The 27,754-nt window shown below is 43.3% G+C and overlaps 1 protein-coding gene across 1 annotated transcript; it reads right to left on the bottom strand.

Moving 5' to 3' along the window:
- Window positions 1-4,278: 4,278 nt before the first annotated feature.
- Window positions 4,279-11,282, bottom strand: LOC136500920 (isoamylase SU1, chloroplastic-like). Its single transcript, XM_066496391.1, has 18 exons — window positions 10,775-11,282; window positions 10,355-10,540; window positions 10,149-10,241; window positions 9,681-9,833; window positions 9,323-9,399; window positions 8,919-9,060; window positions 8,720-8,827; window positions 8,509-8,594; window positions 7,988-8,059; window positions 7,788-7,914; window positions 7,451-7,537; window positions 6,578-6,670; window positions 5,923-6,081; window positions 5,616-5,699; window positions 5,119-5,199; window positions 4,944-5,026; window positions 4,700-4,817; window positions 4,279-4,581 (listed from the first exon to the last, which is right to left on the bottom strand). The coding sequence occupies exons 1-18, from the start codon at window positions 11,135-11,137 to the stop codon at window positions 4,324-4,326; spliced, it is 2,370 nt and encodes a 789-aa protein (XP_066352488.1). The 5' UTR covers window positions 11,138-11,282; the 3' UTR covers window positions 4,279-4,323.
- Window positions 11,283-27,754: the final 16,472 nt, after the last annotated feature.

Raw genomic sequence — 27,754 nt, 5'->3', positions numbered from 1 at the left:
ACGGCACAATGCGCATGCAGGCAAAGCGAGTTAGCAGAGGGGGACAGCTTGTGCAGACACGCGGGAAACGGCTGCTGAATAGTGTCCCGTCGGACGACCAGACGCCAGCACGTCCCAAACAACGGTAACGATAACCAGTATCCGTAAAGCTGAAAAACACGGAAAAATAACTGTATAGATATTTACCATTTCCACCCGTATAAGTATAAGCGTGTTACCATAATTTTGTGGTAAAATACCATGACATCATTATCGTTTTCTCTAGAAAAAAAAAAGATGATTCCCGGTCCTGTTTTTCTACACGCCGCACACCTTGAGAGCCCAGCCTAGTAGGCATAGGCACAAGCTATCAAGCACCGTCCACCTCCAGTCATGACATTGTTCGTTCCGCTGGCTGCATGAACATAAGCATTTAACTGGACTATGTTATATTGCATTTATGTTTTTTTAGTCAACACCAGAGGGAGAAAGGCCTCTCCACCTAAATTTCATTCCACAGATGTCGGACTAGCCAAGAGATAAAAGGGCATGGTGCAATCCTAATACAAAGTTCCGAGAGATATATGATAAGGACTAAGGAGAAAGGGAATACAACACTTAACAGAACAACCACAAACACAACATGATTCAGCTACCAAGTCCGTATACTGGCCGAAGCGACTGCAAGCACAACTTCCTAACCTATGCCACCACCAAAGACATACTCCAAAGAGCTCCACATCACATGCAGCTATAAGGTATTGAGTGGGATCCGACAGACGGCAACCAGGAAGCTGCAAGGCATTGAGTCAAAGCCAACAGGCGGCAGCCGTGAGTAGCATCGCCTAAGAGCGCATCTGAGCTCCAACCAACGCCCACCAACGCCATTTGGGGGAAGGAAGCCTCAAAGAGGAAGGGTCGCCAGGAGGAGAACGAGGAGATCCAGAGAGGAGATTAAGGTCCCCGCCACCCAACATATGATGAGGCGAAGCACTTAAGTGATGTAAAGAACGACAAAGCAAGTTGTTGGTGGCGAGCACCAGACAACAAGTAGTGTTTGCATAGGCCAAGGGGTAGGAGGGTAGCCATACCAACAACAAGATGGGGAGGAGAGCAACCGAGGAGAGCACAAGGGTGCATGGGCGCACGTATGGAAGCGACTATGCTTGCTTCGATGCCTTCAAGAAGGAGAGTGACGTCCACAGACGCCACCATCGATGAACAGAGCACCAAGCCCGTAAGGGCTTGCGTCCTGGAACCTACTTAGCAGATGCAGCAAGCGCGGATTGGCCATCGTGATAGCGGGATCAAGAATCTGCCCCTTCATAGTGGCGCCCTCAAGAGGGACACGACGTCGTTGACGCCACCTCCACCGGCTCCATATAACTAGAGCTAGGTTTTCACCAGGAGGAGAGGGACAGTACTACAGTCATGGGTTGGGCAGCCTACACATCGACGCCTCCAAGGAGGTAAACAGCGCTGGAGGGCGCCACCGTCGGTCGCACAGACAGGGTCGTGCATGGCTTTCACCTAAGCTACCCAAACCGTGAACTATAGCCCCTCGTCTCAAGCAGAGGAGGTGCTTGACGAGGCCCTCGGCGAGGAGCGCATCCACCACCTCCTTGCGGCAGCAGTACTCGGCGCGGAGCGCGGATCCGAGCGCGGGTGCGCACAACGCGTGGAGCTCGTCCATCAGCGATCTCTGCATGGCGCCCACCAGGCCGTTGAGCGCGCGCAGCGGCGGCGCCAGAGCCCGACGAGGACACGGACGCCACGATCGCGCCGACGGCGGGGCCCATGAGAATGGGCCCAACGAACATGTCCTTGTTGAAGCGCACCAGCGCTAGCCCCGTGGCTACACAGGCGTCACCCACACAGGGTCCCTGAGCCCGGCCTCTATCGCTGGGAACACGCAATGGCGGAGCAGCTCGCCTTGGAGCCACGGATCGAACCGCCCGCATGCCCGCAGACAGTGCCGGCCATGCGCGGGACCGTCCTCCGTGCGCCGCACCAGCGTTACTTTGCACGCAAGGACAGGGAGCCTGATTAGCCGCCCCGGGGCTGCACATGTGAGCGCCCTCGGGGGCCTCCGTCCGCCCAGTCGCTACCGCGCCGCGCGCCGGCCACCATGCGCCAAATCCGGGGCAGAGGCCACCGGATACGTGCCCCAGCACGCCCACTAGCTGCCTACTGGCCGCCAGTATGGCCGTCGGCCACCGCTCCCGCTCGACCCCCACGCGCACTCCATGCCCGCCGCTAGAAGCATGGCACCGCGCAGCACGCGTCCAGCCGAGTGCGCCACGCCGCCACTGGATCCGGGCCTAGAGAACCTGGATCCGAAGCTTCGTGCTCGCCGCCGGCCTTCCAAGCTCCGCCACGCCATCGCCGTCACCACCGGTGCTAGCAGCAAGGCCTGCCTCGAAGGGAGCAGATCCATGGATGCAGGCACCGGATCTGGCCTCGTAGGGCACAGGTACGCCACCACGCGGTCCCCTCGTCTGCCATGGAAAAGGGAGGTCTGTGGAAGATGGGAGAGAGTGGGGAAGGGAGGAGATGCAAGGGTGCAGAGGCTGCCTTGTTGAGCAGCACCGTAGGCCGCCGCCACCACTTGTCGGCGAGCAGCGGCGGTGGCCGAGGTCAGGGTGGGCGTTCGGTTCTCGGTTCGGTTTCGGTTCGGTTCTCTCGGTTATTGATGAAATTCGGTTCCTAGAAAACGGGAACCGATCGGTTCCAAAAAAATTTAGGAACCGAGCATTTCGGTTCTCGGTTATTTCGGTTCGGTTCCGGTTCTAACCGAACTAACCGAATTTTTTCAGAAGACCTCAAGACAATAATAAATATACTTGTTCTAAGGCAAATTTATGCAACACTATATTTATTTTTAATAATAATAATATATAAGAAAACAATATCAACATAGTAACACAAATATATAGCAGTTCAAATATAAAACACTACACATAAACCAAACATAATCCTACAAAATGTAAGTAAGTGAAGTATAATTCATGTAATTCGGTTAATCGAGAATAGGAACCGAATTTTATTCGGTTATTTCGGTTCCTCAATATCAGGAACCGAATAAGGAACCGAATTTTTTGGTTCCGGTTCTTTCGGTTCCGGTTCTTTCGGTTCGGTTCTCGGTTCTCGGTTAAATTTGCCCAGTGCCGGGCCGAGGGAGCTCGCTGGTGGGGGGGGGGGGGGGGGCAAGTGCGGCGGCGGTGGGTGTCGCCCCCCGAGTCGCCTCGGGGAGACGATGCGGGGTGAGCGTTTTCAGTATAAACTGATGGATCTATTGCATTTATGTTACAATAAGACTAAAAAGTCATTTTACATACTTGAGCTTAGTACATTGTGATTGTTCCATCTACCTTGTACTAGGAATGTTTATTATTGCTCAGCACCTAATTCTTTATATGCTTTATTATGCTTAGCAGCGGTAATTCATGCTTTATTATGCTTAGTAGCGGTAGAAGTCGAGATAGTGATGGGTTCCTCACTTCTCGTGCGTTAGGAAATATCTGCACATGAAACAACACAAATTGGGGGCAATGTTCTTGACCACATGATGAAAACCCGACGCAAGGATCGGCAAGGGGTTGGACCATGGCAAGACAAGAGGTCATGGATGGTGAGCTCGTTGAACTGATTCAGAACCGTGTATTCGTGGTAGTAAGATAAAAACGCAATTTGTATAGACCACTTGACATGTATGGATATGGTAAGCCTATTACTTTGTTACGACTAAATGTCCCGTGGATTCAGCGTGAGGTGTAATGCGAGGTAGCCAGGAGGGTTAGTACCTCAGCTCACTCTAACAGTTCGTGGGCGGTTTGGCCAACCTTGGAAAAGATTGAGGCAGAGTCACTCCTTATGCACTGCCGGACCGTAATGGCTATGACCATTGTCTTTTTGGGTGGGGTTATTTATATCCCTGTACGGAGTCTGAATACTTCGTTCCATTCGTCTAGACTCGGATTAGTGCCGGAAGGACCCGTGGAAGATCGAGTTCCACTTTGCTTAATGCTTAATCGTGTCCACCATGCTATGCTACATGCTACTATGTCAATAACCTAAGACGGCTCCGATCCTCCTCCGAAAAATGTACGAATTTTAGAACACATTGGTAATTAATTAGCTAAGAACAAGCCCAGTTGATTCCAATCATTCAGAACCAGCCTAACGAGCAATGCTTTCCCAGCTCGAGTCCGACACTAAGATCCACCCGCTTTAGCTATACATACACATATAACTACCAACAACAGAGCAACCCAACATTTTCCATTGCATGCTACAGCCTAGAGAACTACTACTCATGTATACTCTTTAATATATTCTCTTCTTTTAGACATCAGGGCGTAATACAAGGATGATAGAAGAGTAGCTGAGCATAGGGTAGAGGTTGGAATTGAGGAAATGAGAGAATTGGTAGACGGTGACAGCACGATCCGGCATACCGTCAGTGAGGAAGTCATACGGTGCTTCCTTGCCCGTGTCCACCACCGGCTCCCATCGGAACCCAGGGCGCTCTGGAAGCCCGACGACCACTGGCAGGTGGCTGGTGTTGAAGGCCACATAGATCTCGCCTTTGGTTTCATCCTTCTGCAGCAACAGAAACATAAGAAATCATTAGTACTTTTTCCCTTTGATGCATTTAATGGTAGAAAAACGGTTTTTGTAATGACTATGGTGATGATGGTGGTAAGTGTTATGTCTGTACCATGGTAAAGGCAACGAATCGGCTTGCCTTCGACCAATCAGGCTTCCCAGGCTGATGACCGTGCCATTGCAACCGTTCTGAAGTCGGGAAGTCCTCAAGACCAAGAGATTCACATTCCCTGTATTGCACATCAAAAGAACACGAATAGGCAAGCAATGTAAACTGTACAGAATCTCGCCATTTAGTGAACAGAGGAACCATCATTGGTTTTGCACAGACACTATTTTGTGGGAAGATTATTTACTTGCGGAATTTGGTCATGAGGCGACAGAATCTGTACAAATCAGAGGATTGTTCTTCCTTTTTATCCCAATGGAAATAATTGACCTACACAACAAAAATAAAAAGCTAGAAGATTACAAGAATGTCAAGGAAATTGATTAGAATAATATGTTAATATATGATGGCGTTGCACTGACATAATGGTCATGGCAATATGTATTGTTGTTTCCTCCCTTTGTGTGACCATATTCATCGCCCATGTAGAACATTGGAACTCCCTAAAATTTAGAAAATGAAAACAATTGACAAGGTAGTACAAAATCAGTACAAAAAATAAAGTGACTTCAGCTCCACTTTAACCTCACCCCTGTATTAGGATGCAGGGAAAAACTGAAACCTTGTCAGATAAATGATGTTTACGGTAATTTATGTTTAAATAACTATGTTTCCCATGTACAAAGACAGGTAGTTGGATATTCAATGCAGCATGGCATAATCTTTAGAAAACACAGATCCTCACACAACCTAGTAACCCTCATCAAGTGACTAAACTCAAGGACTGAACCAATGATACATATTCCACTATTCCAGCATACCACTGACTGCAAATGCAACCTTGGGTTCTACCCTGAACAAACAGGGACCTGAAAGCACAGCCCATAAAAAACTTAAAAGATCAGACACTAATTCTTACCTGAGAAACCATAAGACAAACAAAGAAATTGCGCATTTGCCTCTTTCTTAATCTTCGGACTGACAAACTTGCAAATTCTCCTTCCTGCATTGTTCAGACGAAACTGTAAACTGCACTACACTATAGAGATGATTCTGTATATACTTGCCACATAAATTTAGCTGGAAATGCACGTGTACAACTATATAGCCTGTGGTAGGTGAAACCAGTTTGGTACTCATGACTAGAAAACCATCACAAGGTCATTTGACAGATTTAAATAACATAAACAAGCTACAAGAGATAAAAGCATGAGATTTCCAATTACCTCCCCACAATTCCAGCTAAGATTGTGGTTTTCTCCATCTCTGTTGTCCTCACCATTTGACAAGTTGTACTTGTTATTGTATGTGACCAAATCAGCCAGTGTAAATCCATCGTGTGCACATACAAAGTTGATACTGTGCCAAGGCTTCCTCCCCCCTGCCTGATAATAAAAGGCATGCCCTTATCAATACCAAACTATTATCTGCAGACAAACACTAAGCCACCTAATTGCATACAATACATGCAGTGCTTCCAAGAAGGGTGAAAATTAAAGGAAACTTGTAGTAACAAAGCAAAGTATTCAGCAGTTCATTATTAATGTTTTGACCAAGTATACATGAAGATAGTATTTATTCATGCGGCTTCTTCTCATCCAGGAAAATACAAATATAGTAGGAGTTTTCAATGGCTTGCAAAGGTCCATTAGACACTCAAAGAAAAGAAATGTTATCCTTCACTTGCAGATTAGATCCTAAAGGTTATACTACTACACATAATGTGGAACTTGTGTTAATCTTCTAGGCTGAAAGATATACTATATCGTCATATTATGTTATTTCTGTTTACCTGTATCACTATCACCACCCAGTTCTTTCAAAAGTTTCTGTTCAGGTCATGTAGCACCATGCTCATTGATGGGTACTTATGCTACATACCTGGTATAACTGTGGACTTCCACATAGGCATTCAGCAAAAGCACCAGCAAATCCATCTGTGCCTTTGATGAACTGACGCACGGTATCGCGATACTGAGAAAACAACAAAACAACTAAATGAGTCAGTACTTGGTGAAACAACTATAGAGAACTAACAAATTTGGAAGATGTTGGTTTAGCTGAAGAAGGTTGCAAAAGATCATACGTTAATTATCAAAACTTCATCAGCATCATGCTCTGATAAAGACCAAAGATGCACTTACATAATGTTGTCAGTGAGGCTATTGTTCAAAACGTATATCTCAGAAATCATTCTTGTGTTTATACTTTTAAAATTCTTTTCATCATAGATTATAGTCCAACAAATGTAGAGTAGTTTGTGTTTTCTGTCTAGCTGGGCTTCTCTGCTCAACCCACATAAAAATGGTTGGGCTCTGATGTCCTAAGTGTTGGCCTTTCTGAAGCCAGCTTCTCTAGAGTAAAAAACAGAATTATGAGATCCAAGTATCCGAGGCTCAGGTTGCTTGGAGCCAGCTTCTTCAGGAGCTTGAAAACTGGAACTGGAACTTGCCCAAAACAGCCCTCAGAGTCTGTTTGATAGTTGGGCCTGAACATAGATTCTGGTTCAATCCATAATTCCAAACTGTATCCAATTACCAGACTAAATTATTGATTTGCTTCTAGAAGAAAGTAACTTTAGGCTTTAAATAGTTTTAGATCCCCGCAACATTTCACGGGTAGCATAGAAGCACTCATCTATTTAAATATCTCTGTTGAAACTTACATTCAGTATTTGACAAGGATCCATTTGTTATTCAGCAGGTACCAAGTAGCAAAGAGACTTTCAAGTCACTGAAAGTATAAAGTTCTTACCTTTCCATTCCACTCTGACCAAACGTTCCAGTGAGGAAATTGACCTACTTGATAGAGGCCTCCTGCATCCCATGCTTCAGCAATGAGCTATAATTGCAATGGAGGAAGTAGTGAGAACAAGAACCAAGAAACTATAATATGTTGATACTGTCAATTATTAGATATACTGCTCTGCATATTTAACAGCCAATCAGGTTCATATATTACCCAAAAGCATCAAGCAGAAGGTAACTGCAATTAGTTACATAGCATGTGTACACAATCCAAAACCACAAAATGGGTTTGAATCTTCAGTGAGTGCAGATGATAAAACATAAGTATAAAATATAACAGCTACCTTGACATATCCAAGAATTGGGTCATTGCTAATCATGTCAACAAGTGGTGGGGCAACAAGAGGTGTCCCTGTTGTAATCATGTCACCTTCCATTGGACTTCCATACACATTAACTGGATCCCATAGACTGGTAAAGGAAAGGTTAGCTTAAGAAATGCGTAAAAAGACAAAATATGGAGAAAATCAGAATAACATTTTACCTGCATCCTCTGGTCATTATAGATGCAAGGTCAAAACGAAAACCATCAACATGTATTTCTGTTACCCAGTATCTGCAACATCAAACTCAGTTAATAGTGCATAAACAATTTGTCTTCACAAATATATAGCTTAAACACCCATAGTCGCGTACCCAGTGCAGAGAGCTCCCGCTCTGTGCGGGGTCTGGGGAAGGGTGTTAGTGGCAAGCCTTACCCTCGCCTTGTGCAATGCGAGGAGACTGCGACTCGAACCCGGGACCTTCCGGTCACAGGCGGTAAGACTCTACCGCTTGCACCAGGCCCGCCCTTCTTTAAACACCCATAGTCAATGGCAAAATATCAATTAAAGATAACTTGTTTCTCTGTTGTGTTGGAATACAAGAAATTCAAAATGCTTATATATTCAGGCAGCAAAGCATCAGCATTGCTATCTACCCCTCAAAACTTGCATCATCCAATAGAATGACAAGCGGCAGAAGGAAATTAGGAGCAATTTAATTAAAGTTATATTAGATTTGTACCTCAAGCAATCCACTATAAATTCACGGACTACAGGATGATTACAGTTGAAGGTATTTCCACAACCAGAATAATTATAAAACTCTCCCTGCACAAATAAATGCCCTTCAAATAGCTTGTTATATAGACGTGAATCTATGAAACAGAATACATAACAAAATTATACTTTGTGGACCAGGAAAGAACAATTGCAAGATGAACAATGTATCTCACCTTAGGTGCAAGCATGTAGTATGTACTATTGTCTATCCCCCTAAAGGATAATATTGGGCCTTTCTCATTACCTTCAGCCGTATGATTGAAGACAACATCCATGATCACCTAACAGTGACATATCTTCATGTCAAAAATGATATAAAGAAGCTGTTATTTCAGTTAGCATTAAGCCATTAGCTTAAATCAGCTTGGTTACCTCAATTCCCCGTTTGTGGGCCTCCCTTACAAAAGTTTTAAATTCATTTATGGCACCGCGTCCAGAGTCTCTTATGCCATTTGACGAATATCTTGCCATTGGTGAGAAAAAATTTATTGTGGAATATCCCCAGAAGTTCATCCTGGCACAAGGATGAGCAATATGAAACAATGTCACAGTATAAGCCAGTTGTGATCATGCTATAAGAGTAAGGCAAAAAAATTAGAGCCCACGCTAGCAAATCTGGAAATTGGGGGGGGGGGGGGGGGGGGGGGGGGGGGGGGGTGGCATGGAAAATAGAACTGAAAAGGTCATATATGATAGTTGAATGAAACAAAAAGATATCAGTTCCAGAGTCCTATAAAACTGATTTCATCCGTATACTGTAATCCAAGTCCACATACTTGGAAGAGGAGCTGAAGTACTCTAGCTCATTGAACTCATGGCAGGGCATTAACTCTATACAATTGACTCCAAGTTCCTGCAAAGGGAGTTTATGCAGGTCAAACAAAGAGTTTAGTCATAAACACATGCCAAAAAGTCTAAAATGGACAATACCAAGCTGACGAGTTTACTGAGCAAAAACAGTTATGTAATATAGATGCTCAATCAATTCAGCAATATATAAAGCACAAAGTAAAATATGTGTTTATGCCTATGAACTAATAGATATAAAGCAGCATTACTTGGCAGAAATGCAAAATCTAAACAAATGCATGCGAACACTTTCTCAGCCTTATAACTAGTCTGTTCAAACAGTACCTTTAGATGGTCAAGCTTTGACACAGCACCAATGTAAGTTCCTGGGTGTTTTGTGTTGCTTGAATCATGCTTTGTGAACCCACGCAAATGCATTTCATAGATGACAAGGTCCTTCTGATGATACCTCAGGGGTAGGTCGCCTTGCCAGTCAAACTGCAAATGCAAACCCTTATCATATGAAATGAAATAACAAAGACAACAAGAAGATGCAGTAAATGTAATTTCACTTCATTTGAACTTGCAACAAGAAATTAAGTAACACAAACAATGATCCTAACCTACATTTGATAGTTCTAGTGCTCGTAGTCAGTTCATCAGACTTTTCACAATCATCAATGACCAAATATATGCTTTTAATTTTTTTTATTGTTTAATCATGACTGGGTCAAACACGGGAAAATAAAACTGGGAGAGAAGGAAATAGGCATGAAAGAAAACAGGACTAGTGTGAGAGTAGTTCTGGCTTACCGTACTATAGGGAAGAGGGATCATACCAGCCATTTGAGGCCAACAATTATCACCAGGCGCAGGCACACCATATTGACCTCGGTTTACCACTGCCTAGAGAAAACAAGAAGAAGAAAACTAAAAACATGAGCAAGCACCCAGCAATCAATTTCTGAGTGTATCACAACTCACAGGCAGAGCGAAGTAAAGGCTAATAAACTCGTCACCTTAGCGTACGGATCCACCACGACGTTGGACACATCATAGTACTGTCCGCGCTCAGGGGCAAACACGCCATCGAACCTGTATCCGTAGAGCATGTCGTGCAGCTGGTCCCCATGGATGAACACGTGCCACACGTTTCCCGTCCGGTTGAGCAGGGGATCAAGGGGCACCTCCTCAGTCACCGTATCCTGCATCATCCCGGGCTCCCGGCAATATACAGAGCTCAATTCATTTCAGCATCGGAGTAAGATATGAAGCCAAACAAATTCGCGAACGGCATCGGAGTAGTAAGCTATGAAACTGAGACAGAAGATTTTTTTTTCTTTTCTTTCATTCAAATTCAAAAAGGGAAAAAAAAGACACAGAAGGATCGCAGCACGCGTTGCAGAAATTGCATTCAGCAGAGAGTGGGGGAAGCTCACCGCCTTGAGGTCGTCCGGGGTGAAGAGGCAGAGCGACGCGGCGGAGGCGCCGCTGGAGTAGACGGCGAAGTTGACCCCGCCGTGGAGCGCGGTGGCCCCCAGCGGCGCGGGCATTCCCGCGAGCACCCTGCACGCGCCGCCCAGCGCGTACCTCTCCTCCACCATCACCTCCTCCTCGCTGTCATCCTGCTCCGCCTGCACCACCGTGGCCACGGGCCGCGCCGAGGCGGCGCGGAGCCGCCCCCGCCCCCGCCCTGATCCCGCTACCGCCGCATTGGACCGCGCCCGCACGCCGGCGCGCCACCGCCCCGCGGGCACGGCGAGCAGCGGGCGCGGCGCCGAGACGCAGGGGAGCTGCGCCATGCGGAGAGGAGGAACGGGAGGGAGCCCAGTTCGCTGGGCCGATCAAGTGCGTCGGAATGGAAGGGGGAGTGAGGAGTGTGACGAGACGAGACGAGGCGGAGGGGGAAGGGGCTCGTCTCGGCTCCCGTGCGCGACGGCGTGAGGAGGCATCCTCGTCACGCGCGCCGCGTGCGTGCGGCCGCCCGCTGAGTCGCTGACAGAGTGGGGCCGGAGCCTCGGATCGGAGTCGGAGCGTGCGTTTTTTCACAGCCGGAAACGTCTGCGTCCGGCCACAGTCCACCGGCCCGTGTCGTTAGCGGGAGCGTGGGCCCCACAGACGGGCTTTTTTTTGGGGCCGTGTACTGGCAAACAAGATCTATTTGGTGCTTTTCAGGCACTATTTCATTTTTATTTTCATTTTCATATATACTCTTATATGCTCCCGAAAGAGAAGAAATAATCATATTCTATTTTCACAGTAATAGGTAGGCATATACTCACTCCGTCCCTAGATAGAAGCCGTTATGGGATGCGTGTAGGTTCAACTTTCTTAACTTTAACTAAATTTGTAGAAATGCATGCAACATTTATATCTCTAAATAAATTTATTACGAAAGTATATTTAACGATCTATCAAATGATATTAATTATATATTATAAATATCAATATTATATATATATGGTCAAAGTTAAAAGTGTTTGACTTCTCGGAAAGTGAGAATGATATCTATTTTGGGATGAAGGGAGTATACGAAGAAAAAATAAGAAAGTTGATGCGATGTTTCTTTTAACGATAGTGCTAGCGTCCGGACATTCGGATGGGCGCGCACATCTGTACGCCCGCGCATATAAATTCGCCCCCACGCTAGCCCGACGAGGCGTTTGTGCCCAACCCGACCCCGTGTGGCGTCTTCGCCCCGTCCTACCCCTCACGCCCCTCTAACAGCTACAACAGGCGGGTGACGTTGCAACATATGCAAACACCCGATCTACTTTTCAAATATTCAGATGCAACAGTTGCAATATACGTCTGAAGACAAATAAAACACTTGAAACATGCTTCTGAAACACTTGCGAATAACACTTGAAAACCATTACAAACATACGCAGCATCCAGATAAAACACTTACAACATATGTGTGAAACATATGCAACATCCAGATAAACACACTTTCAACATATGTCTGAAAAACATAGATGAAACATTGGAAACAGACACTTGCAACATATGCAACATCCCCAATCTACTTTTACAACATTCGTATGAAAACACTTGCAGCATACCTCTGAAACATTAAAACACTTGAAATATACACTTACAACATGTGCTTTCAGTGCAACATCTCCTTACTGCTTAGAAGAATGGAGGCTCATCGGCGTGCTGGAGGCAACAGCATGGCAACGCTTGTAGGCGGTAGGGCAGCGGTGGTGGCTCCGACAACGTGGTGAAGAGGCAACGGTTGCGCGACTAGGAGAGGGCAGTCGCACGCCACGTCGTCCTGCAGCAACGTCTCGGTGGCGCGGAGCTCACCGCTCCGATGGAGAAGGCTACACCAGGTCTGGTGGAGAAGGCCGTAGCAAGGTCGCTACGATGGAGAAGGTAGACAGGAGGCGCGATGGAGAGAAAGGCGCGATGGAGAGAAAGTCGAGCGGGAGCACGTAGTGGAGAAAAGGCGGACAGGAGGCACGATGGAGATGGCGGAGCGCGGTCGTAGGCTCACGGCGCTACAGTGAGTTTTTTCTTTTTTTAGAAAACTACGGTGGCTGGAGGTGTGTGGATAGGAACAGATAGGGGAGTCTTCTGGGCCTCTGGAAGCCCTAGTTTGGTTTAGGCTAATTGATGAAACCTATTTGGACTAATCCTTGCATCTAAGTGTGTGATTAGATAGGATGGTCCAACCCAAGTAAAGAAGCTAGGTGGCACTCATGGATGGAGATGGCCACATGAAATGAAGTCCATGGTGGTGGTGTGGACATGTGATGATGATCAAGCTCTGGGACTTGGAAAAGAAGAAAGAGAAAAATAAAATGGGCTCAAGGCAAAGGTGATATCAATAAGGCCATTTTTGTTTTCAGAGATCAAGACATTATAGAGAGTGTGGTCACATTTAGGATAGATGGTCATACTATTAACAGGGGAGCTCTTATTGGACAACTCGATCATCTAGTGCCACTAGGTGTTAAAAAACATGCATATACATTTTAGGCCTAGTGCACAAACTATGAGAAGTGATTAACCTTTGAAAAATGATTGTGAAGATGCTAACACACTTGCACGTGATGGTGAAACACTTGGAGTGTTAGCACATTTGCAAAGGCGGTGAAAAAGGTGAAGAAAAGGAGGCATTGCTAGGCTCAGGGTGCTGCCATGGGGGCACGACCATGCCCTATTCGGTGCACCGCCACCCCTATGGCGGTGATCGACAGAGGAGGCCAAGAGTGGGGTGCACTGGTGGGGCACCGCCACCCTATCCGGTGGCACCGCCACCCCTAGGGGGTGCCCACATGGACCCCATAGAGAAGAGGAAGAATGAGGCGACCACCAGAGTGACCGGTGTGCACCACCATGCGTAGGGCGGTGCACCGCCGCTGGCACCGCCATGGGTGTTCAGTGGCACCGCCATAAAAATCCAGAGAACGGGGGAAAACAGGGAGGTCATCGTCGCGGGCACCGCCACCTTAAGGACGGTGCACCACCTCTTTTCTCCAAAGACTTGGTCTCTCGAGCAGTTGGCCGGGTGGTCACCACCACCCCAGGGGCGGTGCCACCGCCACCCTGTCCGATGCCCCAGCGGCTAATTTCCAGCCGTTGAAATTTGACCATTGGGAGGGGCACCCCCGTGTCTGGTGCCAGGCACCGACGTGTTCGATGCCCTCGCAGAAAGCTGCTCAAAAGGGGTAACGACTCTATTTACTTATGGGCTTATAAATAGAGCTAGTGGTCAGCCTTGACCACTCTCTTGGCACTTCTAACAGATGCATACACTCTTTGAGAGCTGAGCACACCTTGATTTTATCATCTTGAGTGAGATTGGAGAGCCTCTAGTGCATTGCTTAGTGTTCTAGCATCTTGTGGCACTAGTTGGGCATTTTAGGCTGGTGGAGTTCTTATTACTCTTGGTGTTTGCCGACACCTAGATGGCCCAGTGATTGGTGGATCATCGAGCAGAGGAAGGTGATCGTCTCTGGCTCTGATTATTGTGATTGTGAGGGATTCTTGTGCCTTCCTCGGTAGAGCGCCAAAGACAACTCTAGTGGATTGCGCGTGGCTTGTGGATCCTCATCTTGTGTTGGTTGTGTGGCACCCGATTGCGGGTTAGGCGTGTGATGCCTATTAGTGCGTGAACCTCCAAGTGAGTGAATGCCACAACGGGGACTAGCTTGCTGGCAAACAAGTGGACCTCAGAGGAAAAATTATTGTGTCTTGATTATCTCCTCGGTATTCATTGATCGATCACTTGCCACGGCGGTATATCACTTCTACCCTTCTCCCTCATTACTTTGTATTCACCTTATATAGTGCTTATAGCTTGTGTAGCTCTTTAGTTGTAGTTATCTAGCTAGCTTTGTTCACCTAGGTGTAATTTAGTGACATTGCTCTTGTATGACATACTAGAGATCATAGAAATTAGAATTCGGTAGGTGGCTTGCAACCCCAAGTGTAGTGCTAGTGCAAAATTTGCTTCGTCGTCTTATTGATTAATCACTTGTCTTAGTGTTATTATAGAAATTTTTAATAGGCTATTCACTCTCTTTAGCCATGAGGACCTTTCAAGTGGCATCGGAGCCGTGGTCACCGTGATTTGAAGCTTAACAACCTTGGGTGTCAAAATGGCTCAAATCAACAACACCAAGAAGCCACCCTAATTTGATGGCTCAAATTATCCTTATTAGAAGGCTAAGATGACAACATACATCAAGTCAACCAATAGAAAGGTATAGAACGTGGTGGAGACCAAGATTGAGATTGCCAATAAGGAGGCTCCCACTGCTGTCGAAGAAGTGCTCCTCCAAAATAATGATATTGCTCTTAGTGCCATTCATGATGCTTTGAATGAGATAACATTTGAGCAAATCAAGAATATTAAGAGGGATCATGAAGCATGGAAGAAGTTGGAGGAATCCTTTGTGGGCACTCAAGCCGTGAAGGGTGCAAAGGCATACATCCTCAAGGAGAAGTTTGCTAGTTTCAAGATGAAGGATGATGAGAGTGTGCCGGAGATGTTCCATAGGCCTCAAGTGCTTGTCAATAATCTCATAGCACTTGGAGAAGAAGTGAAGGACAAGGACTTCTCCCATAAATTCTTGAGATGCTTACCTTCGAGATTTGGCACATTGGTTACTATTCTAGTGAGAAGTGGTTTGGACACCATGACACCAAACCAAGTATTGAGAGGTGTGATGACCGATGACACCTATAGAGATGATGATGAGAAGGAAGAAAAGAGGGAGAAGAAAGATGAGAAGAAGAAGAGTGTGACATTCAAGGCCACATCATCCAAGGGCAAGGCAAAGCAAGAATCATCAAGTGAAGATGAAGACTTGAGCTTCGATGAGATGGATGGTGAGAAGATGGCTCTCTTTGTCAAGAGATTTGGCAAGTTCATGCTGAAGAAGGGCTACTATTGACGGTCGTTAACACCAATTATAAACCGTCAACATAACCAGCATATATACTTAATTCCATCACCAAACATGGTTATAAGGTTTGATTCTAACAAGTTTCTCGAGTTTTGGTGCATTCACTTGTCTCGTAGGATATTTAATTTTTCACATAACAAAATTATCTCAAATGGTGAATTGGAGTGCACAATTACGAAGAGCTCGTCGAGCTGATCGAAATGGATACATTATTTGCTATATTTGGAGCTCAGAATGAAAAGATATACATTTCACAAATAAAAGAAAAACTCCATATCATGAGCTGCGGGATTAATTGAGCCCAATTCAGAATTTGATCCATAAAGGCCATGTGCATTTTAATGAGATATGGTAGAAAGTTTAGTACCAATGAGGCTAACTAAGAGGGGAGGGTGCTAGGCGCCCCCATATATAGCAGCCCCAACCCCCCTCCCTAGAACCATCCTAAAACCCTAATCCATATCTCTTATTCAGATCAACATACACCAGAGGGATTAGGTCTAGAGCTCTCCAATGTAGTAGATTAGTAGCTCAGGAGTGAGGGTCGAGTTGAGCTCATGCTCAAGTTCCGAATATAGTCTTGGAGGCTCGGCAAAGTCTTGTATCTTCACTTCTACATCTTGTAAGACTTATTATCAATTTATCATATTCTATCTACATGGCTATGCTTACTTTGAATATATCTTGCTTAGTTATGGTTATCATTAGTTTTGTGTGTGGATTCATAGAGCACTTAGCCTGCTAGTTTACCGGTTAGGCTAAGTAGCTGAGTCTCGTGTAAGCATGGTGCTTATACGATGCTTTGCCTGTGAGTGCACCCTATTCTCTGGTTAGGTGGTAGCAATGGGAGGTGACAGCCCCGTCTATCCTTTGTAGTCTACTCTGAATTGTGTAGATTCTTAAATTATAGGACCGTAGTCGCATCAGTAGAGTTATCTATTGTGGGCGCTCTACCGTCTAAGCGTCGTCTCAAAGTGCACAAGAGTAGAGTTAGTCTTAGCTATAGTTGGATGTATACATACTTTGACCATGTGATAAGAATGTCACAGGAATTTACCTCACCCATTGTTCTCTTGAGTTAACTAATTTACATTATCTTAGTGATCTATCCCCTGAGTGTCATTATGATTAACTCCTATCATTACATTTATCCCCTGCTCTAGCTATGTTGGTATGTTAATAGATGCTCCTTTGTTACCCAATAAATCTTTACTCCATTGTTTCCCTATGGTAAAATATAAATAACGATACCTGAAATACTCCTGGTAAAATACTACAATGGTATTCTGTGCGCTTGCGGAATCCTTCATATTCTATTTGCACTTATAAATACCAACAACTACCATGCTAGAAGAAAGAAATCTTCATCCAAGAACAAGGAAGAGTTAAAAAGGTGCTTCAAGTGTGGAAGCAAGGATCATCTTGTTGCTCAATGCCCATACAATAGCAACAATAATGATGATGACAAGAAGAGCAAAAAGAAGGACAAGAAGAAAAAGAAGGAGAAGAAGGACAAGATGACCTTCAAGAAGAAGAAGAAGGGTGATTCATATATGGTCACTTGGGATAGTGATGCTTCCTCAAGTGATGATGATGATAGTGATGATGACAAGACCACCAAGAAGAAGGCTCTTGCAAGCATTGCCATCAATAAGAAGCCTTATCTTTTCGACACTCCATCATGCTTCATGTCTAAGGCCACTAAGGTACAAACTTGTGATGATGGATGTGATGAGGAACATGATAATAAAAGTGAAAGTGGATATGACAATGATGATGAACCCACTAAAGATGAACTAATTTACCAAAGATGCTAAAGAATATTTTGACATTAAGAGAAGGGAACGCAAAGACTTACGAAAGGAACTAAAATCCCTTAAGCAAGCATTTGATGAGCTCAATGCATCTCATGAGAGGCTAAAGAAAGCCCATGAGAAGCTTGGCAAGGCTCATAAGAAGCTTGAAAAAGCCCATTCCTCTCTACTTGATGAGCAAAATAAGAAGGAGCATGTTGTAACATGTGACAAAGACTTAAATTATGATATAATTGATGAATCATTCTATAAGCCTATCATTGTTGCTCCCACTAACCCTTCTTGTAGCATATCCACTTCTACCTCATCTAGTAGTGATGTTTTTACTTGTGATGCCTCACTAATGGTTGAGAATGAGACACTCAAGAAGGAGGTAAAAGAGCTCAATCACACCTTGGCTAAGGCCTATGGTGGTGAGGACCGCTTGCTTATGTGTTTAGGTAGCCAAAGAGCTTCTCTCTACAAAGAGGGATTGGGCTATACCCCCAAGAAAGGCAAGGCGGCCTTTGCTCCTCACAAGACTAGTTTTGTGAATAACAATGGTTGGTTTTGCACTAGTTACAGGCAAGTTGGTCATGTAGAGCAAAAGTGTATGAAAAAGAAGTCTCAAGCCAATGTATCCTCTATTAAGCTTGATTCTTTCTATGTGCTTACTAAGGGTACAAATGGTGTGAAGGCTAAGTTCATTGGTGCACCATGGATGGGCTCAAAGAAGAAAGCCATTTAGGTACCAAAGAGCTTGGTCACTAACCTTCAAGGACCCAAGCAAGTTTGGGTACCTAAAAAGAATTGATCTTTTTTTGTAGGTCAATTACAAAGCCGAAGGAAGGCATTGGGTACTTGATAGTGAGTGCACTCAACATATGATCGGTGATGCAAGAATGTTCAACTCAATCAATACCAATGTCAACAATGGTTATAATAGTATCATATTTGGTGACAATGGCAAAGACAAGGTCAAAGGGCTTGGCAAGATTGCAATATCCAATGATATGAGCATTTCCAATGTGTTGCTAGTTGAGAGCTTGAACTTCAATTTGCTATTTGTGGCTCAATTGTGTGATCTTAGATTCAAATGCATATTTGGGGTAGATAATGTAGAGATCATAAGTGTAGATGGCTCCAACTTGATCTTCAAATGCTTTAGATATGAGAATCTATACTTGATTAATTTCAATGCTAGTGAAGCTCAATTATCAGCATGCTTGTTCACTAAGTCTAGTATGGGTTGGTTATAGCATAGAAGGCTTGGCCATGTTGGAATAAAACAATTGAATAGATTGGTTAAGCATGACTTGGTTATAGGCTTGAACGATGTTGTGTTTAAAAAGGATAAGCTTTGTCGCTCTTGTCAAGCCAACAAACAAGTTGGAAACACCCATCCTAAGAAAAGCATAATGAGTACTAGCAAGGCATTTGAGTTATTACACATGAATTTGTTTGGGCCAACATAATATACTAGCATTGGTGGAAACAAATATGGCTTTATAATAGTGGATGACTATACAAGATACACTTGGACATTCTTTCTAGTGGACAAGAGTGATGTGTTTGCAACTTTCAAATTATTTGTCAAAGCATTCACAATGAGTTTGAGACAACCAACAAGAGAGTTAGAAGTGATAATAGTAGTAAGTTTAAGAATACAAGAATTGATGAGTTATGTGATGAATTTAGAATTAGACATCAATTCTTGGCCAAGTACACTCCACAATCAAATGGTCTTATTGAGAGGAAGAATAGAACACTCATTGATATGGCAAGGTCTATGCTTAGTGAGTACAATGTGAGTCAATCTTTTTGGGTCGAAGCTATCAACACAGCTTGCTATTATAGCAACCACTTGTATTGTCACCCATTGAAAGAAAAGACACCATATGAACTCTTGAATGGTAGAAAGCCCAACATTATATACTTTTGGGTGTTTGGTTGCAAATGCTATATCTTGAAAAAAGATACTCGATTGGGCAAGTTTGACAAGAAGTGTGATGAAAGATTCTTACTTGGATACTCCACTACAAGCAAAGCATATAGGGTTTGGAATTTGGCAAGTGGTACTCTTGAAGAGGTGCATGATGTTGAATTTGATGAAATCAAGGTTCCCAAGATGAGAATGAGAATCTTAAAGATGTTAGAGGCATTCAACTTTTAAATGCCATAAAGAACATAGATGTTGGTGACTTGAGGCCTAGGCAAGTGATTAATGATGAAGATGATCAAGTGCAAGTGCTCTCTAATTCAAATGTGCAGGTTGACACTAATCAAGCAAGTACAACTGGCTCTCATGACAATGTGTAAGATCAAGTGGCTAGTACATCATCTCAATACAATGATCAAGCAAGTGCAAGCAATGTTCCTATTCTCCAACCAACCAATATTACAAGAGATCATCCATTAGACACTATAATTGGAGATATTTTTAGAGGTGTGCAAACTAGATCAAGATTGACTTTATTTTATGAGCATTTCTCATTTGTGTCATCCATTGAACCAAAGAAGATAGAAGAAGCATTGAAGGATGTTGATTGGGTGAATGCAATGCATGAAGAATTAAACAATTTCAGAAGAAATCAAGTATGGGAATTAGTGAAGAGAACAAAGGGACATAGTGTGATTGGAACCAAATAGGTCTATAGAAACAAGCAAGATCAAGATGGAATAGTAGTAAGAAATAAAGCAAGATTCGTAGCATAAGGCTATACACAAGTTTAAGGTCTTGACTTTGGGGAAACGTATGTCCACAATGCTAGATTGGAAGCAATTAGAATCTTACTAGCCTATGATTGTGCCCACAACATCAAGCTCTATAAAATGGATGTCAAGAGTGAATTTCTCAATGGCTACATCAATGAAGAAGTATATGTTGAGTAACCTCTCGGTTTTGAAGATGACAAGAAGCCCGACCATGTGTACAAGTTAAAGAAGGCACTGTATGGCTTGAAGCAAGCACCTAGAGCATGGTATAAGAGGTTGAGGGATTTTCTACTCTCTAAAGGGTTTATAATGGGCAAGGTTGACACCACTCTTTTCACCAAGAAGATCGACAAAGACTTGTTTATGTTGCAAATCTATATTGATGACATCATATTTGGATCAACCAATCAAGACTTTTGTGAAGAGTTTGGAAAGATGATGGTAATAAGTTTGAGATGTCCATAATTGGAGAGTTGAGTTACTTTCTTGTCTTCAAATCAAGCAATTGAAGAATGATACATTTGTGAGTCAAGGCAAGTACATCAAAGACATGCTTAAGAAATTTGGCATGAATGAAGTAAAGGCCATTAGTACACCAATGGGAACAAATGGCAATTTAGATAGTGATGCAAGTGGCAACATGGTGGATCAAAAGTTGTATCGGTCTATGATTGGAAGCCTGCTCTATGTATCCGCATCAAGGCCAGATGTCATGTTTAGCGTGTGCATGTGTATAAGATTTCAAGCCTCACCTAGAGAAAGTCATTTGAAGGCTACAAAGAGAATATTGAGGTACTTAAAGCATACACAAAATATTGGTTTGTAGTATTCCAAAGGAGCAAAGTTTGAGCTAGTTGGTTACTCCGACTTGGATTATGCGGGATATAAGGTTGAAAGGAAGAGCACATCGGGCACACGCCAATTGTTGGGAAGATCACTTGTCTCATGGTCATAAAAAAAGTAAAATAGTGTTGCATTATCAACAGCCGAAGCCGAATACATATCCGTCGGTAGTTGTTGACTTGTTGTACACAAATTCTTTGGATGAAGGCCACCTTGAATGACTTTGGAATGAAGTTTAAGAAAGTGTCATTACTATGTGATAATGAGAGTGTAATTAAGCTAACCAACAATCTGGTTCAACTATAACTAAGCACATTGATGTCCGCCGCCATTTCATTAGAGATCATCAATAAAAAGGAGATATTTACATTGAGAGTGTAGGCACCTAAGCTCAACTTGTTGACATATTCACCAAGCCATTAGATGAGAAAATGTTTACAAGCTAAGGAATGAGTTGAACATATTGGATTTCTCAAATATGTGTTGATGCACTCCCCACTTATTTGACATGCCTCTCGTTCAAGCAATCCAAGATAAAAGTTGATTGGCATAGCATATATCCTTTGCTAAGGACTTGTTTAGTGCATCAAGTCATTCCTCACATGTTAAAGGCTCATTCATGAAAAACAAATGAATTTGATGCTTGTATGGTACAACTATTGTTTCTATGCTTGACTTGATCTAGTGGTAGCATATAACATGTTTGTGGGCGTGTGAACCTAGTGTTTGATCTAGAAAATGAGCTATAAGTGTTTAACTCAACATGATATAAGATAACCCCTATTTGGAGGTGTGAAGAAGTTTGTCCTTGGATCAAAATGAGTTAAATATCTTTAGCAAGTGTTCTAGATTGAACAAAATTTAGGAAAATAATCCTCACCCCATTGATTGATATTGATAATTTTAACCTATCTAAAATTTAAACCTTTGTGATAATTGATTACAAAGGGGGAGAGAAACAAAGATATAAGGGATAGGGAGAGAAGTAATCACTAAGGGGGAGAGAACTTTGACATAGGGGGAGTAATATGACAAAGGAAGGGTATCAATTAAAGTTTGAACACACAAGTAGAGGGAGCAAGCTCATAAACTTGATTGATGCATTTGATTGTGCATCTCATATGTTTGCTTGCATGGCACAAGCTTTAATTTAAATTTCTATACTTGTGTGGTGTATGCTAGTTGTATGTTTGAATGATGGAATGAAAAACTAGCCTGCTTAGGTTAAGTAACTAGACTTGTGTTTATTTTGAGAAAACTAGACCCTTGCTTCTAATGTTGATCTCACGGGGTATTCTATTTTTTTGTATGTCTAGTTACTAATGGTGCTAAGGATGGTATATTTGGTGCACTCCGATTAGTATCATGCTTTAAAGGTCCATCTCTTATACCTTAGCATCATTTGGTAGACATTACTCTTCCACAACTAAAATGCATGCATATGTGCAAGCTTCAATCCAAACTCTTAGCATATATGTAGGGGGAGCTAATGCTACCAATTGGGGTTCATAAAACTTATCCATATCCTTTTACACATGGTAAAAATGCTTGGGCAAGCAACATGGATTCAAATTTGAATTTATTTCATATCTTTGTGGAGATTGTCATCAATTACCAAAAAGGGAGAGATAGAAAGCCGTAGTTTGGTTTTAGCTAATTGATGAAACCTATTTGGACTAATCCTTGCATCTAAGTGTGTGATTAGATAGGATGGTCCAACCTAAGTAAAGGAGCAAGGTGGCACTCATAGATGGAGATGGCCACATGAAATGAAGTCCATGGTGGTTGTGTGGACATGTGATGATGATCAAGCTCCGGGACTTGGAAAAGAAGAAAGAGAAAAACAAAATGGGCTCAAGGCAAAGGTGATATCAATAAGGCCATTTTTGTTTTCGGTGATCAAGACACTATAGAGAGTGTGATCATATTTAGGATAGATGGCCGTACTATTAAGAGGGGAGCTCTTATTGGACAACTCGATCATCTAGTGCCACTAGGTATTGAAAAACATGCATATGCATTTTAGGCCTAGTGCACAAACCGTGAGAAGTGATTAACCTTTGAAAAATGATTGTGAAAATGCTAACACACTTGCACGTGATGGTGAAATACTTGGAGTGTTAGCACATTTGCAAAGGTGGTGAAAAATGTGAAGAAAAGGAGGTGTTGCTGGGCTGAGAGTGGGGTGCACTGGTGGGGCAGCGCCACCCTGTCCGGTGGCACCGCCACCCCTAGGGCGGTGCCCACCTGGACCCAACAAAGAAGAGGAAGAATGAGGCGGCCACCGGAGCAACTGGTGTGCACCGCCCCTGCTTGGCCACTCGCTTGGCACTTCTAACAGCTGCATACACTCTTTGAGAGCTGAGCACACCACTCTACTCACTTGCACACTTGATCCCATCATCTTGAGTGAGATTGGAGATCTTCTAGTGCATTGCTTAGTGTTCTAGCATCTTGTGGCACTAGTTGGGCGTTTTGTGCTGGTGGAGTTCTTGTTACTCTTGGTGTTTGCCAACACCTAGACGGTCCGGTGATTGGTGGATCATCGAGCGGAGGAAGGTGATTGTCTCCGACTCCTATCATTGTGATTGTGAGGGGTTCTTGTGCCTTCCCCGACGGAGCGCCAAAGGCAACTGTAGTGGATTGCGCGTGGCTTGTGGATCCTCATCTTGTGTTGGTTGTGCGACACCCGGTTGCGGGTTAGGCGTGTGATGCATATTAGCGTGTGAATCTCTAAGTGAGTGAATCGCCACAACGGGGACTAACTTGTCAGCAAGCAAGTGAACCTCGGAGGAAAAATCATTATGTCTTAATTGTCTCCTCGGTATTCATTGATATTCATTGATCAATCACTTGCCACGGCGGTATATCACTTCTACCCTTCTCCCTCATTACTTTGTATTCACCTTGTGTAGTGCTTGTAACTTGTGTAGCTCTTTCGTTGTAGTTATCTAGCTAGCTTTGTTCACCTAGGTGTAATTTAGCGACATAGCTCTTGTATGACATACTAGAGATCATAGAAATTAGAATTGTGTAGGTGGCTTGCAACCCCAAGTGTAGCGTAAAATTCGCTTCGTCATCTTATTGACTAATCACTTATCTTAGTGTTGTTGTATAAATTTTTAATAGGCTATTCACACCCCTCTAACCTTTATAACCTTTCAGCCTCCCGGCCTGCAAGGGGGGCCGTCCGACGGATGCCCTAATACAAGTATTACCGTTCTTTTAAAATGAGGTATATGTATATGTATATGTATATATATAACACCCTAATACAAACATTATCGTTCTTTTAAAACGAGGTATATGTATATATAATAAATAAGTGGAGATAATAACAAGTTTGTTTAGTTTGAAGTATGGTGTAGGCGACTGGTAGGAGTGGTTAATTAAGACAAAATAAAGCCTCTTTTGGCATTTTTGTTATGGCGTGCAAGTTTCTTCTATTGCTTATGGTCTAGTGAGGTAACAAGAAAAAAGGCCTGGTGGAAGTGTTGTTGAAAAAATAAAGAGAACGTGTAGGGGCAACGAACTGTAGAAGGTACTAGTCACTGAACTTCATTTTAGGTTATGTTTGGTTTCTATAAGTCAGGTGACTTACTAAGTCAGGTGACTGAAAATCAATGACTTATAAGTTTGGTTGTAAATGACTTATAAGCTCATACCTGTTAAGTGAAAGGTGTGGGTCCCACGCAGAAAAGGGTGGCTTATAAGTTCTAAGTAGAGGTGAACCAGCTTATTTTTTATAAGCAGGGGTGACTTATAAGTTGATGATGTTTGGCAAAATCAGTCACTTATTTCATTTTTTAACTTATAAATAGGTGACTTATTTGGAACCAAACAGACGCTTTTACTCTCTTTAAGTACTGTTCTACTTCTAGAAGCCCTCTCACTCAGTGCCGTCCGTACGTGTCGGTAGCGAGGGGGTGGGCCCTGAGCTGGCGGACAAGGTATATTTGACGCTTTTCAGGTACTTTCATTTCGATAGGAGGATCCGAATATGTACAAAAAAAATAAAAAGGAAAACAAATATATCTATTTCTATATTCACGGCAACATCCCTTTCGCAAAGGATGAACACATTTTGGTCAAAGAAACGTCATATAAAATGGATTTAAGTGACATTTGATTTCTCTCTTGCAATATGTTGGAAACTCCTAATAAGGAATATAAACTTTGAATATGGATCCAATTTTTTTAATTCATATATTGTATTATATATGGGTGGTAGCAGGCAGCAGTGTAAGCAGAGTGTTAGCCACCAAGTAGCTGTGAAGATAGAAAGCTGGAGAATCAGAGGATCTCAATAGGAATCGGAGATGAAGAAGAAGAACAGTAAGTAAGGAGGAGTTCAGAGTTTTCTATTAGAATAGAGGAAAGTTTAGGTAGTAGAGGGAGAAGTTTAGGATAGATGTTCCAAGGGATAGATATAATAAATATATAATATTCCATACATAGGCCAAGCCCCATCAGTAAAGACACGCAGGTCCAAATTCTAAACCCATTAGCTAGCCCACGCACCAGATACAGAGTGCCGACTGCCGAAAGGCGTTCGTTCGCTGGTAGTAGTAGGCACTAGGCGTGGCCGGCGCCCGGCGGCGGCCAGCGAGGACGGCGCCGGCGGAGGCGAAAGCACTGTCAACGTGAAAGATCTGATGCTCTCCTATAATAATTAGCATTATCCCGTCGTCATTAGCGACACGCCAACACGCACATAGCCAACTCGTCAAGATTTAGTGGGGAACCGACCTGAAAATTCTACCGTAATCTGCAGACGTGTAACCATGCACAGCACGCGCGGGCGCACATTCTTTTCTCAGGAGATTGGGAAATGCATGCTGATGCCAATTAAGGCTGCAAATGGAATGCGTCGGTACGGTGTGTTACACTAGCTGAAAAATGCCCAGACATCTCCCTGATGCCCTTTCCGGCCAAATGGTTGTGTCCCCTGCCTACTCGACTCCTTGTCACTGAAAAACAAACAAGTTATCTTTTCTTTTCTTCGGATCCCCTGTGCTTTCACACAAAGGGTGGTTTACTAGGACTTTTTTCATGGCTTTATTGATCTACTACTGAATGTAGACTGTAAGCTGGCCAGTTTCTTCTTCATGCACTCATACTGATAGTGCAAGGTGATGGCAATTTAATGCTTTTATTTGTTTGTTTCTTCTTTTCTTAATTATATTACTTTGTGTATATATATCTGACCTTTATTTTATTTGGCACTGCGGTTAGCTAGACGTGCTACCTATTAATTTACCAACTTTTGCTTTGCCAGAAATTAGAAAATGACAGAAAGCTAAAACCTGAATTTGCTTACGTTATTTTGCTTTCGAAAAGGAGATCAGTTTCCATAACTGGTCCAAAGGTACAGACAGTTTCTATAACTGGTGCAATGGTAGAGTAATTTAGATGTGCTGCTTACTATTTACCTACTTTCGCTTTGCAGAAATTTGAAAATGGCAGTAAGCCAGTAAACTAATGTGAAAGTGCTTACTGTACGTTATTTTTCTTGCCATGCTAGTGTGGCCTTTAGAGAGGAGCACTTTTTCAAACTGGTCCAACGCTTACATGACTACAACCGTCATGAGAATGCGCAATTATTGTACTGTCCTTAGTCCAATTGTGTAAAGTGTGACCAATTTATCAATATTTCACTAGTAGAGAACAGACCTTTGATCCTCGATCAAAATAGGCTCTAGTCCCGGTATTTTTTGCGCTCGGGACTAGAGATACCTTTAGTCCCGGTTGGTGGCTCCAACCGGGACTAAAGGTCTTTGCCACCTCTGTCTGGCGTAGTAGCCGTTGGGAGGGACCTTTAGTCCCGGTTGGAGCCACCAACCGGGACTAAAGGTCCCCCTTTATATCCCGGCCGTCTCCTTCTTCCTCCCTGAGCCCGAGCTCAAAACATTTTGAAGCTCACTGCACTAGTGTTCTTGCTTCCTTCCTCCATTGTTCCTCCATCCATTCTTCGATTCCTCCGTCGATTTCTTCGATTCCTCCGTCGATTCTCCAGTTGTAAATGTTATCAATCTCATACTCTCATTTTTCACCATTGTCTTATCTCATTTTGTTCACTATATATATGGTTCTTTATTGTGGTTTTTTTTATTTGTAAGCAATTTGAGCTCAAAATCACTTCAAGCTTGCATATTTACATGAAGGAATGTTAAAGTAGCTATTAAAAACTAGTATTCACCGTTCATTTGTAGCATGCATAGCACACTTCATTGTTTAGAGATATAGAGAATTTTAGAGTTTTTTAATTTTATTTGTTTATAAAATGAGAAATTTATAGTGTATTAAAAATGAGTATAGGGACTAGTGCCTCCGACTAGTATGACAGATGCAATGCAAGGCCTGCAATAGGAAGCAAATCCGTTCTCTTTTGACGATACGCCCGAACAGCCGGGCCTGACAGATTTGGTGGTTGAACGAGTCCGTCGGCCGTCGCCGTGCGACTGTACGACAAAGAACGGCATCGATCGACCATAGTATTTTATTGTCCGGAGTCCGGTCCGGGGTGCAGTGCAACGCAATGACAATTGACAATGCGTTGCTAGGTCAAAATATGGTCATTTCTATGGACTCCGCGACTAAACATTTTATTTTAACTTTTTATGAAATGAAAAACTTAGAAAATAGT

Source organism: Miscanthus floridulus, chromosome 13 (assembly GCF_019320115.1).
Source record: "Miscanthus floridulus cultivar M001 chromosome 13, ASM1932011v1, whole genome shotgun sequence".
In the NCBI taxonomy this organism is placed as follows: Eukaryota; Viridiplantae; Streptophyta; class Magnoliopsida; order Poales; family Poaceae; genus Miscanthus; species Miscanthus floridulus.
Note: the sequence above shows the minus strand (reverse complement) of the source record. Positions and strands in the feature narration are given on the sequence as shown.